Source organism: Rhodnius prolixus, unplaced genomic scaffold (genome assembly GCF_049639745.1).
Source record: "Rhodnius prolixus isolate KJV_2025 unplaced genomic scaffold, Rpr scaffold_6, whole genome shotgun sequence".
NCBI classification, from domain to species: Eukaryota; Metazoa; Arthropoda; class Insecta; order Hemiptera; family Reduviidae; genus Rhodnius; species Rhodnius prolixus.
In genome coordinates this window covers 32,608,343-32,623,679 of record NW_027411634.1, presented here as the reverse complement: position 1 = coordinate 32,623,679, position 15,337 = coordinate 32,608,343, and the positions used below count along the sequence as shown (strand labels likewise).

At 35.4% G+C, this 15,337-nt stretch overlaps 1 protein-coding gene across 7 annotated transcripts in view; it reads left to right on the top strand.

The window, feature by feature from the left end:
• LOC141460300 (nucleolysin TIAR) overlaps nucleotides 1–15,337 on the top strand; it is a 1,257,025-nt gene that overhangs the window by 1,089,406 nt on the left and 152,282 nt on the right. For all 7 annotated transcript variants that reach the window (XR_012461847.1, XM_074140191.1, XM_074140188.1 and 4 more), the window contains one exon: nucleotides 1,589–1,691. Coding sequence is in view for 6 of the 7 variants with exons in the window: in XM_074140191.1 (XP_073996292.1) it covers nucleotides 1,589–1,691 (103 nt within the window). In the remaining variant the exon portion in view is untranslated. The remainder of the gene's footprint in view (nucleotides 1–1,588; nucleotides 1,692–15,337) is intronic.

Below are 15,337 nucleotides of genomic sequence, written 5' to 3'. Positions count from 1 at the left end.
TCCCATATCTCCACCAGAGCACCTCGCAACTCTTCTAAGCTCCTGGGAGGATTATTTCTCCATCTTAATCGCCTACCCAGCTCATCCCAAAGATGTTCAATTGGATTTAAATCCGGGCTGCGTGCTGGTCATCTCAGAATACGAATGCTAGTATCCTGTAGATATTGAACAACACAGGCGGCAGTGTGTGGTCGGGCATTATCTGGCATAAAAATAAAATTTTCCCCAATAAATGGTGCATAGGGTGTCACATATTGCTGCAAAATTTCCCTCACATACAAATCTGCATTCAAAATTGCCGTGTTGAACACGTGGAGCTCAGTCTAAGCCCCCAAAGAAATCCCAGCCCACACCATCACTGAACCACCTCCGAATGGTAGTCTACCAGAAGTATTGCATGGAGCGTAGCGCTCCCCAGGCCTTCGGTAAACTCGTCGCCTCCCATCAGGTGCGTAGAGAGCAAAACGGGACTCGTCTGAAAAGAGAACGTTTCTCCAATCGTCCTCAGACCAGTTGCGGTGTTCCCTAGCGAACTCTAGACGGGCTCTCCGATGGTCTACGGTGAGCAATGGTCCTGTGGCTTGCTTCCTAGGGCGTAAATTCATTTCAGCGAGCCTTCTTCGTACGGTTTCGGCACTGAATGAAACTCCACGAATAGTAAGCAGTGTTTGAGCAGTTTCAGAAGGAGTTGATGTACGATTTCTCAGAGTGTGAATTCTAATAAATCGGTCATCAAGTGCTTCCTGTGGCTCTTGGTCGACCCGAACCTTGTCTGCGAGTGCAGAGGCCTGTCTCCCGGTAACGATGGATGGCTCTACGGACGGTGGTCTCAGGCAACCCTAACGTTCGTGCTGCGTACCGCTGACTCCGTCCGTCCTCAACTAATGCAATAATACGGGCCACTTGCTCTGCAGTAAACACCATTTTCTGAGAATTTGCAATGCTTTCAGCTTGAAAAAAGTCGAAACGCAACTGTAGAGATCAATAAATTTATTTACTGTTGAGGTGAAGTTCACGTTGTTGTTTACACAAAAAGACCGAAGGGGATTAAACGAGGAATTGCTTCTCTATTTACAAGAAACTTTGGGCCTTCATTCGATTAATTGTTCCCTGACAGTTTATGAAAACAATTAAAACTAATAATCCTTCCCCTAAATGTGATAAAACACAAAATAAACGCTTTTTTCAAAGTGCGCCACTTTTTTTGTGGAGCAGTTTATATATATATATTTTTTTTTTTGTACGGTTATATATATTAAAAGATGGAAAAATTGTGTAAGATGCTGCGAGAAAAGAGTTCCATAAAAATATTTTCACTATTCGTAACATTACAACCATCATTTCCCAGGAAGAGCAGGGAGCTCTGCAATACCACCACTATTCAAGTATCCTTTTCCTCCATGTCTTCATAACTTCCTTCCTGATTTGGACAGCTTCCTTTTCATTTCTCTCTCTCTTTTTTTTTTATAAAAAGGAAAAATATAACCAAAATTGTCCTGGTTTTTTTCTTACTTTATTTACTACATCTTTTTACAACTCTCTTTATAAAAACTATTTCGTAACCATTTATTTTCTTTTACTTTTACAGGAAGCCGAAAGTGCAATAGCTGCAATGAATGGCCAATGGTTAGGGAACAGAAGTATTAGGACAAATTGGGCCACAAGGAAGCCACCTGTACCTAAATCGGACGGTCAGTTCGCATGATTTTTTTTTTTTAATTTATCTCAAAAAATTATTCTTTTGTTCTTTGTTTAGATAGAGAAAAATAAAAAAATTTAATTTAGATGTACTTTTCTTATGTGCCATATGTCTATGTTTTTTAATTTGTTGCTTCATTAATAATTAAGGTTTATTAGAATTATAAAACATTCTTTGATAAAACAATTAAGGAATTGATTCACAACAATTTTTCGATTGATTTGCATTGTGACTGTAATCAATCTCCCGGCTTAAGTCAAATTACTCTCGCTTAGACTCATTTCCGTAGATCAATTCATCAGTTAGAGAGTCCTGAATAGTATTTTGGGCATTGATTCAATTTGCAAATTCTGCCACAAGATTGCTCCAAAGGAATGAAACACATTATAACTTAAGAATCTCTTTTTCGATCAGTTTAAACTTCAAAGAACAAAACTATTTTGTTCTTTGCTATTCGCGGCTTACTGTGATTAATGGACAATTCGAAGTCTGAAATAAGTTTAGCTGCGTTTTGTGATTTTTTTTACATACAGAAAATAATAGAACTGGAAGCTGCAATTTTGGATGGAATTGTGGTGGGTTTATGATTCTTCAAGTTCATTACTTGATTGAAGGGAGTTTAGATTCAATATGTTTGTGAGTTCAAATTCACATTATTGAATCCAACCATTGGTTTATCACTTCCAAGCAATATGAACCTTCTTTAAAGGTAAAAGAGTTCACTGTAGAATTTCGTAAAACTTTTAGCCTTCTCTATAACAACCTGGTCTTTAAGCTAGCCTACTCCTCCGTACAGCTTTCGTGAAACATCATTAGATTTCTTTGCATTTACCATACGATATATCCTTTGACTTCTACTTCTTCTTTGTTCACCTGAAGCCTGGCAAACGGCTGTTTTGGTGAGTTCTGTTGTTTTCAAATCATCTTCTTCAAGCGGTGTAGAAAAGTAATTTTTGGTTGCACATTTTTTTAAAAGTGGTTAAGACCGCTATCGTATCCCTCACTGGTTTTTGAATTTCATCCCTTAGAAGAGGTAGTTTGTTGTAAAGAATCCAACTTCAATTATGTTTACATCTCATTCTGTATTAGCTGATACAATAAATGAAGATAAATCAGCGATTATGTCCCCTTTATCTGGGACCAAAATCTTTTAAATTTTTCTTTTGCTAACATTTTACTTTACTTCTACTCCTTCTTTTTTCTTTTTAACAAATGGCGACTATATATTTTGCTAGTGTTATTTTAAATTATCACCTTGAACATCCCATTATCCTTATTGGAGGAGCAAAGACCTTAAAAGAAGGAGCAAATCGTACTCTAGTTTCAGAGAAGTGTCAGTACACTGAATATTTTCATTGAAAATAAAATTATTTTTCATTTGCAAACAGCCTTTTTAAACAGTAAAACAAGAATTAATAAATCTTACTTAAAAAGAGGAGGGAAAAAAAGCTCAATAAATAAGAAAAATGTATTTATATTAGAGTAAAAAGAAAACTAAATAAATAATAAATTTCTCCTGTTTACTCAGTCACGTGACAAAATATAATAATTCTTTGTGATTGCAGAGAAATACTGTGACTGCAGTAATCGTATAAAAAATATATATGTATAATTTATATAACGTAAATATTTAACTCTGTAAATAATAATGTAATAATTACAAAATTTTCCATACTATCTAATCAAATTTCTTAATATTTTTGACAATATTATACTTTAATACACGAAGAACTAAAAGTTACTATTATTTCATCTGTAGAAAAGTTTTTTTTTAAAAAAAAGTTGAGTTCTTAATTAATAATAAAATATGGCCAGTACTTTAATTAATAAAATTTATTATTTATTTATTTTTTAAATATTTAATGAAGTAAAACTTCAAAATTATTTGTAAATGAAAGTAATAATACAGTCGACTCTCGATAAATCGAAATCCAAGGGACTACAAGAAAAATTCGAATTATCGAGACTTCGAATTATCAAGAAGTTTGAATTATCAAGAAGGGGGAAAAAAATTCGAATTATTAAGAGTTCTTATTATGTAATAGCCCTCAAACGATCAGGCATAGGTGAAACAAGTTTTTGGTTAATTCAGGTGGTGTTTTTTTCCCATTCTTCCAGGAAACATCGTTTTAATTCATTTTTGTTAGATATTACTCGTTTTTATTAAAGCACTGGCTAAATATTGCCATAAATGTTCAATGGGATTAAGATCTGGTGAATGCGGAGAGGTTTGGATTACTTTTGGGCAATTGTATAACAGTCACTGACGTATCACCCAAGCCGTAGGTTTGGGGTCGTTATCTTGGTAGAATTTAGAAGACCCTAAAATACCAAATGTTTGGGCACTTTTTTCAAATTATATTTTAATATATTACTATAAACCATTTTGTGCATCATTCCATCAATAAACACTAATTCTCCAAATCCTGATGCGGACATCCAGCCCCAAACCAGAACTGACCCACCTCCACCCGGAGGTGGAGCTTTAAAACCCTTTAAAGTTGGCTGTAAATTCTTCTTTTCGAGTTCAGCATTCGCTTTCCTCCAGACCATAACCCTTCCATCTGACTGGAAAACATTAAATTTTGATTCATCGCTAGAGTATATCATTCCAAAAGTCACTATTTACATTGGAATATTTTTCGGCAAATTTCACTCTCTTAACACTATTTATCTTACTGACAAAAGGATTCTTCCAGGCTACTCTACCATGATAGTCGAGTTTTCTTAGCACTCTCCGAACAGTTTCTGCTCCTTTTTTGCTCTCTGAACATGTCAAAAATTTCACATTGAAGTTTTGGAGCACTAAGTCGGTGATCTTTTTTAATTCTTTTAATATATAACGCTGCTCTCTCTCAGAGAGCAGTTGAGGACGGCCTTTTTGTGGGGTTGAAACAATTCTTTTTTCTTTTTGGTAACGCTGAATGATGTTCCACGCAGTAGATGTTTTAGGTCCGATCAGTTTTTCTGTCTCTCTAACACTTTTTATTGTCTTTGTGCAAAGAAATTACAATTTTTCTTTGTTTAATCGTTGTATTTGTATTTTTGCGCGACATGTTACACCTGGCTTGATTTATATAAACTAATTTAATTATTAATTTCATATTGAATATATGCTTAAGGTATATATTTACAAATTGTATAAATATTCGGGCAAAACCTTGGACAAACTATAAATTATAATCGTGTCCCAATATTTATGAGAGGTAGAATTTGCACTTATTATTATATATATTTTTTTTAATCTACCAAAACATTTTTATTTACTTATTTAAATAGTTTTTATTTAATTAATAGTAATTATAAAATGAAATGAATTTATAAAAATTTGAATAAATGGGTGCCACTTTTAATTTTCGTCAATTTTTAACTTCTGTATGTACTGTCCCAATATTAATGGGAGTCACTGTATATTGAAAATACGTATGAGCTTACCTAAGTTTTAGACATATACAGCCTCAAGTAAACAAGTAAAAATAATGAAAACGACAAAAAAGAACAAAAAAAATTAACATTTCAATAAATAATAATATACATATGTACCCGTCCACTAATCATGATCCTGTACTTGCTCACAGAAATCTGCAGTCACATCTCTCCTCCTTAGAACAGTGGTTCAAGAGATGGGCTATTAAACTTAATGAAACCAAGTCTCAAAATATCACCTTCACTCTTCCGACGCATTACTCTTCCTCCAGTCATCTATAACCTAACACCTCTACCAGTAGTGAACGTTGCCCGCTACCTTGGGCTTTACTTAGACCGAAGACTTTCTTGGAACCCCCCCACACTAGACTTAAAAGAACAGAACTGAACAGACGCTATCGACTACTTAAAAGACTCTTAGACGACAGATCAAAATTCTCTCTGGACAACAAAAGACTTGATTTATACTTCTATTTTGAAATCCATCTGGGCGTATGGAATAGAGCTGTGGGGTTCAACCAAACGCTCCAATCTTCAAAGGATTCAATCTCTACAATCTAAAATTCTTCGAACTATTGTAAACGCTCCTTTTTATGTCTCCAACTTGACTCTATACACACTGACCTAAACATTCCTTTTGTCACACAAGTTGCTGAAACAAGATACAGAAAACTCCACTTCAACCTGCAATCTCATATAAATCCTCTAGCTAAAAATCTTTCTTGTAGAACTCTTCCTGACAACCCGGAGACAAGACGTCTTAAGAGACAGTGGCCTCGTGATCTCCTCTCAAGTCAAGAGAGCGACTAATAGCCTATTTTGGAGTGTTACCGCTGGGTAACTTCTCCACTCGTATTCTTCTGTTATCTGTTGTTACTGTTATCACTGTTACTTATAGCGCCAACGCGCTGATTGTAGCAAAAATAAACGCAAAAAAAAAAACATGTACCTAATTAAAAAAATGAAGAACAGTTTTTTGTTACAATGTGGCTTGACTTAGTCAGTGACTTAGAATTGTAGAAAGCGTTGATGGTGGAATATTGAAAGTTTTGGCGATATCTTCTTTTTTTCGAACCACTTTTCATGGCCACGATACTGTTTTCTTTGTCGGACACAGTAAGGGAGACGTACTTCCCATCGTGACAAACTAAGAAAGAGAATTGTAAAGTTAAACTGGGCTGGAAGGAGGGAAACATTACGCAGGAAATGAACAATAAGCGGAAAATGAGAAGTAAACATTACTAGGGAAAATTCGAATTATAAAGAGGGGCATGCGGCCTCGTTCGAATTATAGAGCCTTCTCTCCCTCTGTTGTTAAGAAAAGGATTTCGAATTATCGAGCGTATCTAAATACACTGCATTTTTTCGATTTACCGAAGTTAGCAGCTGTAGAGTTCGAATTATCGAGTTTCGAATTATCGAGAGTCGACTGTATTTCATGTATTCATTTTTTATTATTTTTTTTAATTAAAATTCAAAAGAAAAATTTAATGAATATTTAGTAATTATTTATTGCATTATTATTTTTATTAGAGAGCCAGCACTTTTTAATAGATTTTATACCTCTTTTAGTTACTTTAATTATTTTATTACTGCTTTTAGTCAAACCAGACTTATGAAAATTAAAAACCGTAAAACATTTTATTTGGCCTTGATGTTAGTTTAAATAATATTTGATGTTATTAAAATCCATGATGTTTTCGAATATTTAATCAATGATTTGATTTTGGTGTAAAAATTTCATTTAATTTCCTTTTACAAATTTTAGTGCTGTCTACGTTCAACTTTTTCACAAATTTTGGATGATTTTATTTCTTATTGAATTCTTTAACCATGTTTATTCACTTTTATTCGAACTTAATTTGAAACTTTAATTTAATAAAAAGTTGAAGTTTACTGAGTTAAAGTCACCAACTCTGTGATAAAACTATAAATGTTCTACATTTAAATCCCATTTGGTGGTGATGGAAATAATAAGGATAGGCACGTTTCCGAAGTTATACAAACTTACCATTTAATTTCACAACACTGTCCATTCATGTAAATAAATTCCAATAACCAAGCGATAACTTAGTTTTAACATTCTGGTTACTAGAAGCGGAAATAGTATTAAATTCTTACTTCTTGAAAATCTTACACTTAAGAGTAATCTACTTTCCACGGATATCCTGTTTTGTAACTTTAAACTTTAAGTCCATTTCCTTGAGCTTGCGCTATTTTTTCTTAGACTCTTTCACTACGATTAGAATTGTTCTTGTACGAGGGTCGTTTGACAAGTCCGTGCAAAGTCAGAGAGATAGCACTACTGGCGCGTATCGAGGTTATGTTTAGTTAGTAGCATCTCTTGGAAGAACACACACCAAGTTTCAGCCAGATCGGTCTTTTTCTTTGTGTTTGGCATTCGTTTGAATCGAGGAAGTCGAGTGATTTTCAAAAAATGGACGAAAAAGAATTTCGTGTGTTGATTAAACACTACTTTATGAAAGGCAAAACGCCTCAGGAGACTAAAGAGAAGCTTGATAAACATTATGGTGACTCTGCACCTTCGATTAGAACAGTTTATAAGTGGTTTCAAAATTTTCGGAGTGGCCATATGGGCACAAGTGACGCTGAACGTTCTGGACGCCCTGTTCGAGGTTACTACTCAAGAAATCATTGATAAAATCCATGATATGGTGATGGATGACAGAAGAGTGAAGGTGCGTGAGATTGCTAGTGCTGTGGGCATCTCGAATGAACGGGTACATAATATTTTGCATCAACATTTGGGCATGGCAAAGCTATCCGCAAGATGGGTGCCGCGATTGCTCACGCTTGACCAAAAACGAAATCGTGTGAAGTGTTGCAAGGGCGGTTTGCAGCTGTTCCAGAAGAATCCGCAGGACTTTAAGCGTCGTTTCGTCACTGTGGATGAAACATGGATACATCGCTACACTCCTGAGACCAAAGAACAATCTAAACAATGGGTTACCAAGGGGGAATCTGCGCCAAAAAAGGCGAAGACCGTACCTTCGGCCGGAAAGATTATGGCGACTGTCTTTTGGGATTCGCAAGGAATCATCCTCATCGACTATCTGGAAAAGGGTAAAACTATTACAGGTGCATATTATTCATCGTTATTGGACCGTTTGAAAACCGAGCTGCAAGAAAAACGCCCACGATTGGCCCACAAAAAAGTCCTTTTCCATCATGACAACGCACCAGCTCACACCTCAGCAGTTGTGGTCGCAAAATTAATGGAAATAGGGTTCCAACTCGTTTCACATCCCCCCTATTCTCCAGACTTGGCTCCCTCGGACTACTATTTGTTCCCCAATATGAAGAAATGGCTGGCGGGAAAAAGATTTTATTCAAACGAGGAGGTGATTGCAGAAACGAATGGCTATTTTTCAGACTTGGACAAATCCTATTATTCGGAAGGGATCAACAAACTAGAGCAGCGTTGGACGAAGTGTATAAGCCTAAAAGGAGGTTTACCCCAAAAAATTAAGTAGTTTTTATTTTTGCACGGACTTTTCAAACGACCCTCGTAGATAGGTTGAAAGAGGATATGATTTCTTCGTTCGCCGAAAGATTGTAGGACACCTTCCTTTGGTATCAATTACTGGTAACAATAACATGATTTTTGATTGGTAGACAAATCGTTTTGTGATTTTAGTTTCAAAACATAACTCTCGGTAGTGTCATTTTGGATGGAACTAGATGGATTTATGATACTCCAATGTTGTCTATAATTAAAAAAGTTTGGATTCTGTAATAATGTGTGTGTGTGTGTTCAGTTCACATTAGTGACTCTAACCACGGTTGGTCTGTGCAAAATTGAACCTTTTAGTGGTCACTGTAAATATTTTGGGGTATCCCAAGGGTTTTTTTTCCAACACCCAAAAAATCACTTTTCTGAGGTCTAAATTCCTCAAAAAGGGCGAAATACGCAGATCTAAAATAGGTACGATTGTTTTTTTCATATGGAAATAACAAACGAGTTGGTGGTACATCCTAGAGTGCGTACTAAGTTGACGGAAGTAGTTTTGACTATCAGGGAAGTATTAAAACAAAGATAAGGACAGAAGATTAAGTCTTTCTGATCGGGGTAATTCATCGGCCAGGATTAAATGCTAATTACATTTCCGGGCGGGGAATCCTCTAACTACAGCAAAAACAGGGAAAGCTTGTTATCTAGTCAGAACACCGACAACACCCGTGACTAAGAGCTCTCCCGTCTGACTTCTAGAATTGATCTAACCAGTTTACACGATGTTCAACCTCTCCTAGCCGACATTTTCTCATTGTCCCCTCTAGTTCACAATTAGCTGACCAATCGAACCAACGCCTTGAATACAGGCCGGTTCCTGAATTAACCCACCCATAGAAAGGTGGTCGGTGGTGAATGGACGGTTTTATTGTTGGAAGGATGTGGAGGCTGTGAGAGGGTTTGGTTGGAGGCGGAGGTCCTAGAGAGGGAGAGGTATGTACATCCCTGATCCCCTAAGTAAGCGATAGGTGGCTCTGCCTACCCGATCAGAGTGGAAAGCTGGATAAATCCCACTCATTCTAAACCCACACTTTATCCTCAAGTATTCAGAACAGCCCCAGTACATGGTACTGATTAGGGAAACCTTTTTGGGAGATCAGTGGCCATTCTTGGCCGGGTTTGGTTCCCCCAGTGCCGCTGCAACACTTTTATTAAGGTTCTCTCTCCCCCCAGTGTGGTTGTTGTTTTTCCCGTACCCGTAATGCTTTTTCTTTATCTATCTGTACAACTCCGTGCCCATTCTGGAGCCTCATGTAGAGGAACAACTCTAGAGCATTTGTTCAACAAGGTCAGCAGATTTTGTTTATCCCGTTTTCTCTTCAAGTTAGGTGGTGCCATTGCATTCAAGTTTAAATATAAAACTTATAAAGAGGGTTACTTCCGGGAGTATATGTTTAGAACAGGAAGTCTTATCATGCTATCGTAAAACACTTCCGCACAAATTACACCTAATCTTTTTCCTGCAATCAAAAAAGAAAGGACAAAAATTAAGTTATTTAAAATACAAATATAACTTCAAATAAATTAATAACGCCATAATAAATATTAATAAATATGTATATTATTGTTTGAAACATTTTAAGGCTAGTTTATTTAAAATGTCTTTACTTTTATTTTATTTATTCTTTAATTTATTTGAAATACACAACTGCAGAGCCATAGAGACTTACAACAAGGGATGAGCTGTCATCAGGGGAAACCAGAGGTGAGCATTTCATAACCAGCGCCGCTTTAAACATCGAATGGGATTGATGGGAAGATGATGAGATCAGAGCTGATGGATTAATGGATTAGTATGGCCAGAGAGAGATGAGAATTAAACTGTAGCGACGATGATATTGAAGTTCTTCATGAATCGCACGTTAAGATTATTATGGGGTGTATTAGTTATTCGGGGAAAAAATTTGGATTTTAATGATTGGGAGACGGTAGATTTTGATCGAAAAGCCTGCCTGAACCCCGTATTTTGATTTCATAAGTCCAGAACTGATTCAGTAGTATGTTCTACATGCGTACTTTGTTGGTTAGTGTTAGTTTTGATCGTCCGGCAAAGTAGTCTTACTAGCAAATAGTAACGTATTTTTAGTTCTTGCCTTTTAAATCGTGTGAGCGGATTCCACGTCAGTCGTTCGTCAATGTCCTAGCTTTTATTGTTTGATTAATTAAAACTTCAATTTTGTATGAAATTCTTTGTAAAATTGTATGAGCCTGAATGAACTACACAGATGAATGTAAAATATAAACTGGAAATATAATTTAAAAAGGTGATATAGATTAGCTAACTGATTTGAGTGAACAATGAGAAAATCACTTTTTCCAAGGCCGTTGGGAAAAACAGATGTTTCTCAATTCATTAAGTATTTTAACTTAACTGAAATGTTTACCAACAGAAAATAAAACAGTGATAGAGGTTCCCTTATTAACTTAAAATAATTGCAAGCTGGTACTCTAGCCGGATATTGTGGAAATCGCTGTAGTAAACGCAATTATTTGTGGTACATCAACTCTTAGTTGTGACGTCAGTGTATTGCTGAAATTTGTGTAGATACAGCTACAGTTTAAGGTAATTTTTATTCAAAAGCTGAAACATGAATACTAGAAAACGACAATGAAATCCAAATTTTTATGAGAAAATATTAATGAGAGCTAAATTATTCAAATTGTTTTTTCCCCCATAACTTTTCCGCAACACAAAAGGGTGGAGAATTTACATTTCTTTATAAATAAACAACAAGAAAAATACATAAAAGCTTTGTAGATTCAGCTAACAATATTTATTATTTAAGATGATTCAGTCAGGTGGATAATACAAATTCATGTTGTTTCCGGTTCCTACGGTTACAGTTGGGAGGTCGTAAAATATACAACCCCAAGCTTGGGTCGGTAGGGCCACAAGTTCACAAGCTAGCGTACAGAAAAAGCCCCTATCAAAGAAGTAAAAATATTGATGACGTTTTGCATTGTTTCTTTTCCTTTCGTCACTTCTGAAAGGGCTCTGAATTTTTATTTCCCTAAAAATTGCTGCTTCTTCGCCTCAAAGAAGAGCAAAAAAGAAATAGAATACTTTTAAAGTAGATAGTTAGGTGCCATTTATTTCGTAAAAGAAGGGCATTTGAACTTTTACATATATATTTACTCGATGTTACATTACTGCTGTAATACATATATGTATAGTGGGAATAAAGAAAGAAGAATAAATAAAAGGGCTATATTATGTGATATGTTGAGTCAAAAGGACAAATTGTTTGTGCTGCTTCTAAGGAGGAAAGAAAGATGTAGATATTCACAGGGTGGCCAACTTATTTAAAGAACGGCACATACACACTTTTAAATGATGTGCACATTAGAAAGTCACTTCCTGTCTTTTTTATGACAACAATTCTTAACAATAGAAATATATTATTTATTAAATGCACTCAATATGCAACAAAAAGAGAGAGATAGCAACTGGCATCTTATTTGAATACAACAGACATCTTGTTGCATTGCCTGCCTTAAACCATACCCTTCATCTTTCCGTATTTTTTTTGTATGGAGTGTTTACAATGTAAAAAAACTCATCTTTCTTTTCCTACTGTAAGATAAGAAGAAAACTTTACAGAAGGTTTGATAAAGAAAGAAGTGGAAGAAGTAGTAGAAACAAAGACGCACTCATGCTGATCGCTTGAATAGACAGAGCCACAACTAAGGAAAAGCTGGCAAGTGGCGTTGGCTTACTTCAATTTCTATGGAAAAATAAACCTACCACTTTGCATCACCATTCACATGCTTTCCACACCATTTCCTTGTTTTTCCTTATTTCCTATTTCTTTTGTGTGTGTGTGTGTGTGTGTGTGTGTGTGTGTGTGTGTTTGTTTCTTTCTTGACAGTATAAATTGAATTCTTCCGTATTACGGAGGCTTCATTTTTTTTGTATTATTGCTGTAGTCATTGTTCCAATAAATTTATTTCATTTCCAATCAATATATATGTCTACATTCAAAATAAATTCTTCTTCATTAAATTTTAACAGGAATACTCCTTAAAAAAACGACTTACAGTAAATCTAGCAACCTACCTAAAAATCACAGCGCCACCCTCTAGAAAACTTTTACAGTTCAAAGGAAAACAGAGAGACAACAGCGGTGATTTCCTTAAATTTGGGACTCAAAAACTCGCGCACGTCATAAACATTCAACGCCATAAACTTCTTTTAATAAAAAGATGAAGTTTCAGTAGCGGTTTTACCAAGCTTTGATGTGAAATTTCAGGACAATTCGTTGCTCTACTACATGTGTAGTATCATGTTTTCGGCAAAAAGGAAACTAACACCTCTTACACAAACGACGGTTCCGGTCAGACAGATTTCTCTACAAACAGCGTGAGACGCTGCAATCGAAAGAGAAGGCTTTACGCTGCACAGCTGTGGGTCGTTAGGATTTGGCGCATGCATAGTTCTTCTGTAGCAGCATCAGTCTCGTTATTTAATAGCGGACACCTCGTACACGTCGTTACTCTACTAGTCATTCAGTTTAGCCAAGACATTTAGGAGTAGTAAGGTTACCCTAGTTAGTTTAATTGTAATTTACACTCGTTCCTAAGTTAGTGTTAATGCTGTCCATTAAAATCTTAGTAATTTTGTCTTTTATTCTATTTCACACGATCAGTCCACCTTTTTCCTGCTTTTGAATTTCCTGATGACACTATACCAACCTCTGACAACTGCCTCGTGCTAGTCAATATTATTTGTAATACATCTTTAAGTGAAGAGTTTTTTTGAAGAAAATTTTAAAAAAAAAAGATACCAAAAAGGAAGAAAAATAAAGAAACAATCATATACTTGCCCGAATATTTAGCTGACTCTATAATATTTCCTGAGAATCTAAAGATTTCCTAAAGGAAAGCGGGCAATGAAGTGGTGATCCACAGAATAATGAGGAGTTGCTGACAGAGGAGCAAGTAACCTTGCGGTCCCTTAAAACCACGACTTCCAGTTTATTCATTTGGCCATAATCGTCTTCGGTTTTAGTAAATGGTTCTTCGTACAGTTAGAAATTTATAAATTGGTACTTCAACGCTAAATTTTTGTTATTTAATTTTTGTAATAACTTGAGAAAGTTTACTGTAGTGAAGAGAAAATTTGCTGCAAACTACATTTTAGCAAGTTTAATACTAACTATAAAATACTTTTTTGAGGGGCAAATTAAATAATGTCATCTTACTCTTCCAATAATCAGAAATTGTTTGCCGCCATTTGCATTTAAATTTCTAAAATTACTTTATTAACAAATAAATCTTTAATAATAGTAAAAACTATTAATATTTTTTTTAAAAGTGGTAGGGTTCTCCTGGATAATATTATACACTTTTCTCGATCGTAAGAAAACCATTTCTTTAATGAACATTTTATGAAAATTTAAAGTAAAACTCTGTAGATGGACTAAATTCGTGCCTTTTTGTTTTTCTAACGAAGAAAAGTTGTAAGTTTTTTTTTGCGTTTATTTATGCTACAATCAGCGCGTTAGCGCTATAAGTAACAATGATAACCGAGTAACAAATGATAAGTAACGAGTGGAGAGGTTGCCCAGTGATAACACTACCAAATATTAGATGGTTGTCTCTTCACTTGGGAGGAGATCACGAGGCCACTGCCTTTTAAGACGTCTTGTCCGGGTTATCAAGAAGAGTTCTAGAAGAAAGATTTTTAGCTATAGGATTTATATGAGACTGCTGGTTGAAGTGGAGTTTTCTGTATCGTGCTTTCAGCGACTTGTGTGACAAAAGGAATGTTAAGGTCAGTGTGTGTATAGTCCAGGTTGGGAGACATAAAATGGAGCGTTTACGATAGTTCGAAGATTGTAGAGATTGAATCCTTTGGAAATTGGAGCGTTTGGTTGAACCCCACAGCTCTATTCCATACGCCCAGATGGGTTTCAAAATAGAAGTATAAATTAGTCTTTTGTTGTCCAGAGAGAGTTTTGATCTGTCGTCTGGGTCTTTTAAGTAGTCGACAGCGTCTGTTCAGTTCTGCTCTTTTAAAGTGTGGGGGTAAGTTGTAAGTTATAAACAATTTATTATTATAAGAAAACAAGGTTTTTCCTTTAATTTTAAGCAATTCTCATAAATTTTCGTTGAATAAAAACAACACTCTAATCCATTTGAAGGTAGCTTTCCGCGTCCATAACTGCCTTAAAATTGCGTTGGATTAAATGTTTCAATTCTTTTGGAACGAATTTTTTTAGAAGGAAAAACTGAATGCAGTATTTCCGGTAAGTGGATTTGGAGCGCCATCTTGCAAAGGAAATGAAAAAACCAGTTTCCTGATCTGTTTTTGAGCTTAGAGCTCCCGCACCCCCCAAGCAGACACACATATTTGAACAAACATAAACCTATAGTTGAGCAAAGAATTAATTTTGAAGCTCAATTAGCTATACTAAGCTCCATTTAGGACTTGATTTTTGCCCTTTTTGTTCTACTGAATCTGCAGGCCACGTTCATTGCTGCTGACCTTTGACTTCTAGCACTAGTTCACTTCTTTTTTCTCTTTTTGTAAGGAATCTTCCAAGGAAATCAAAGTGTGGAGCAAGACTTTATCTGGAAATGGTTAGATCTGATAGAACTCAGCTTTTTTAGAGGATCCATTTCCTTTAAAAAGCTTTTCTTTTTTATCCTTTTAAATTAGTTACAATAATGAAAGTGAA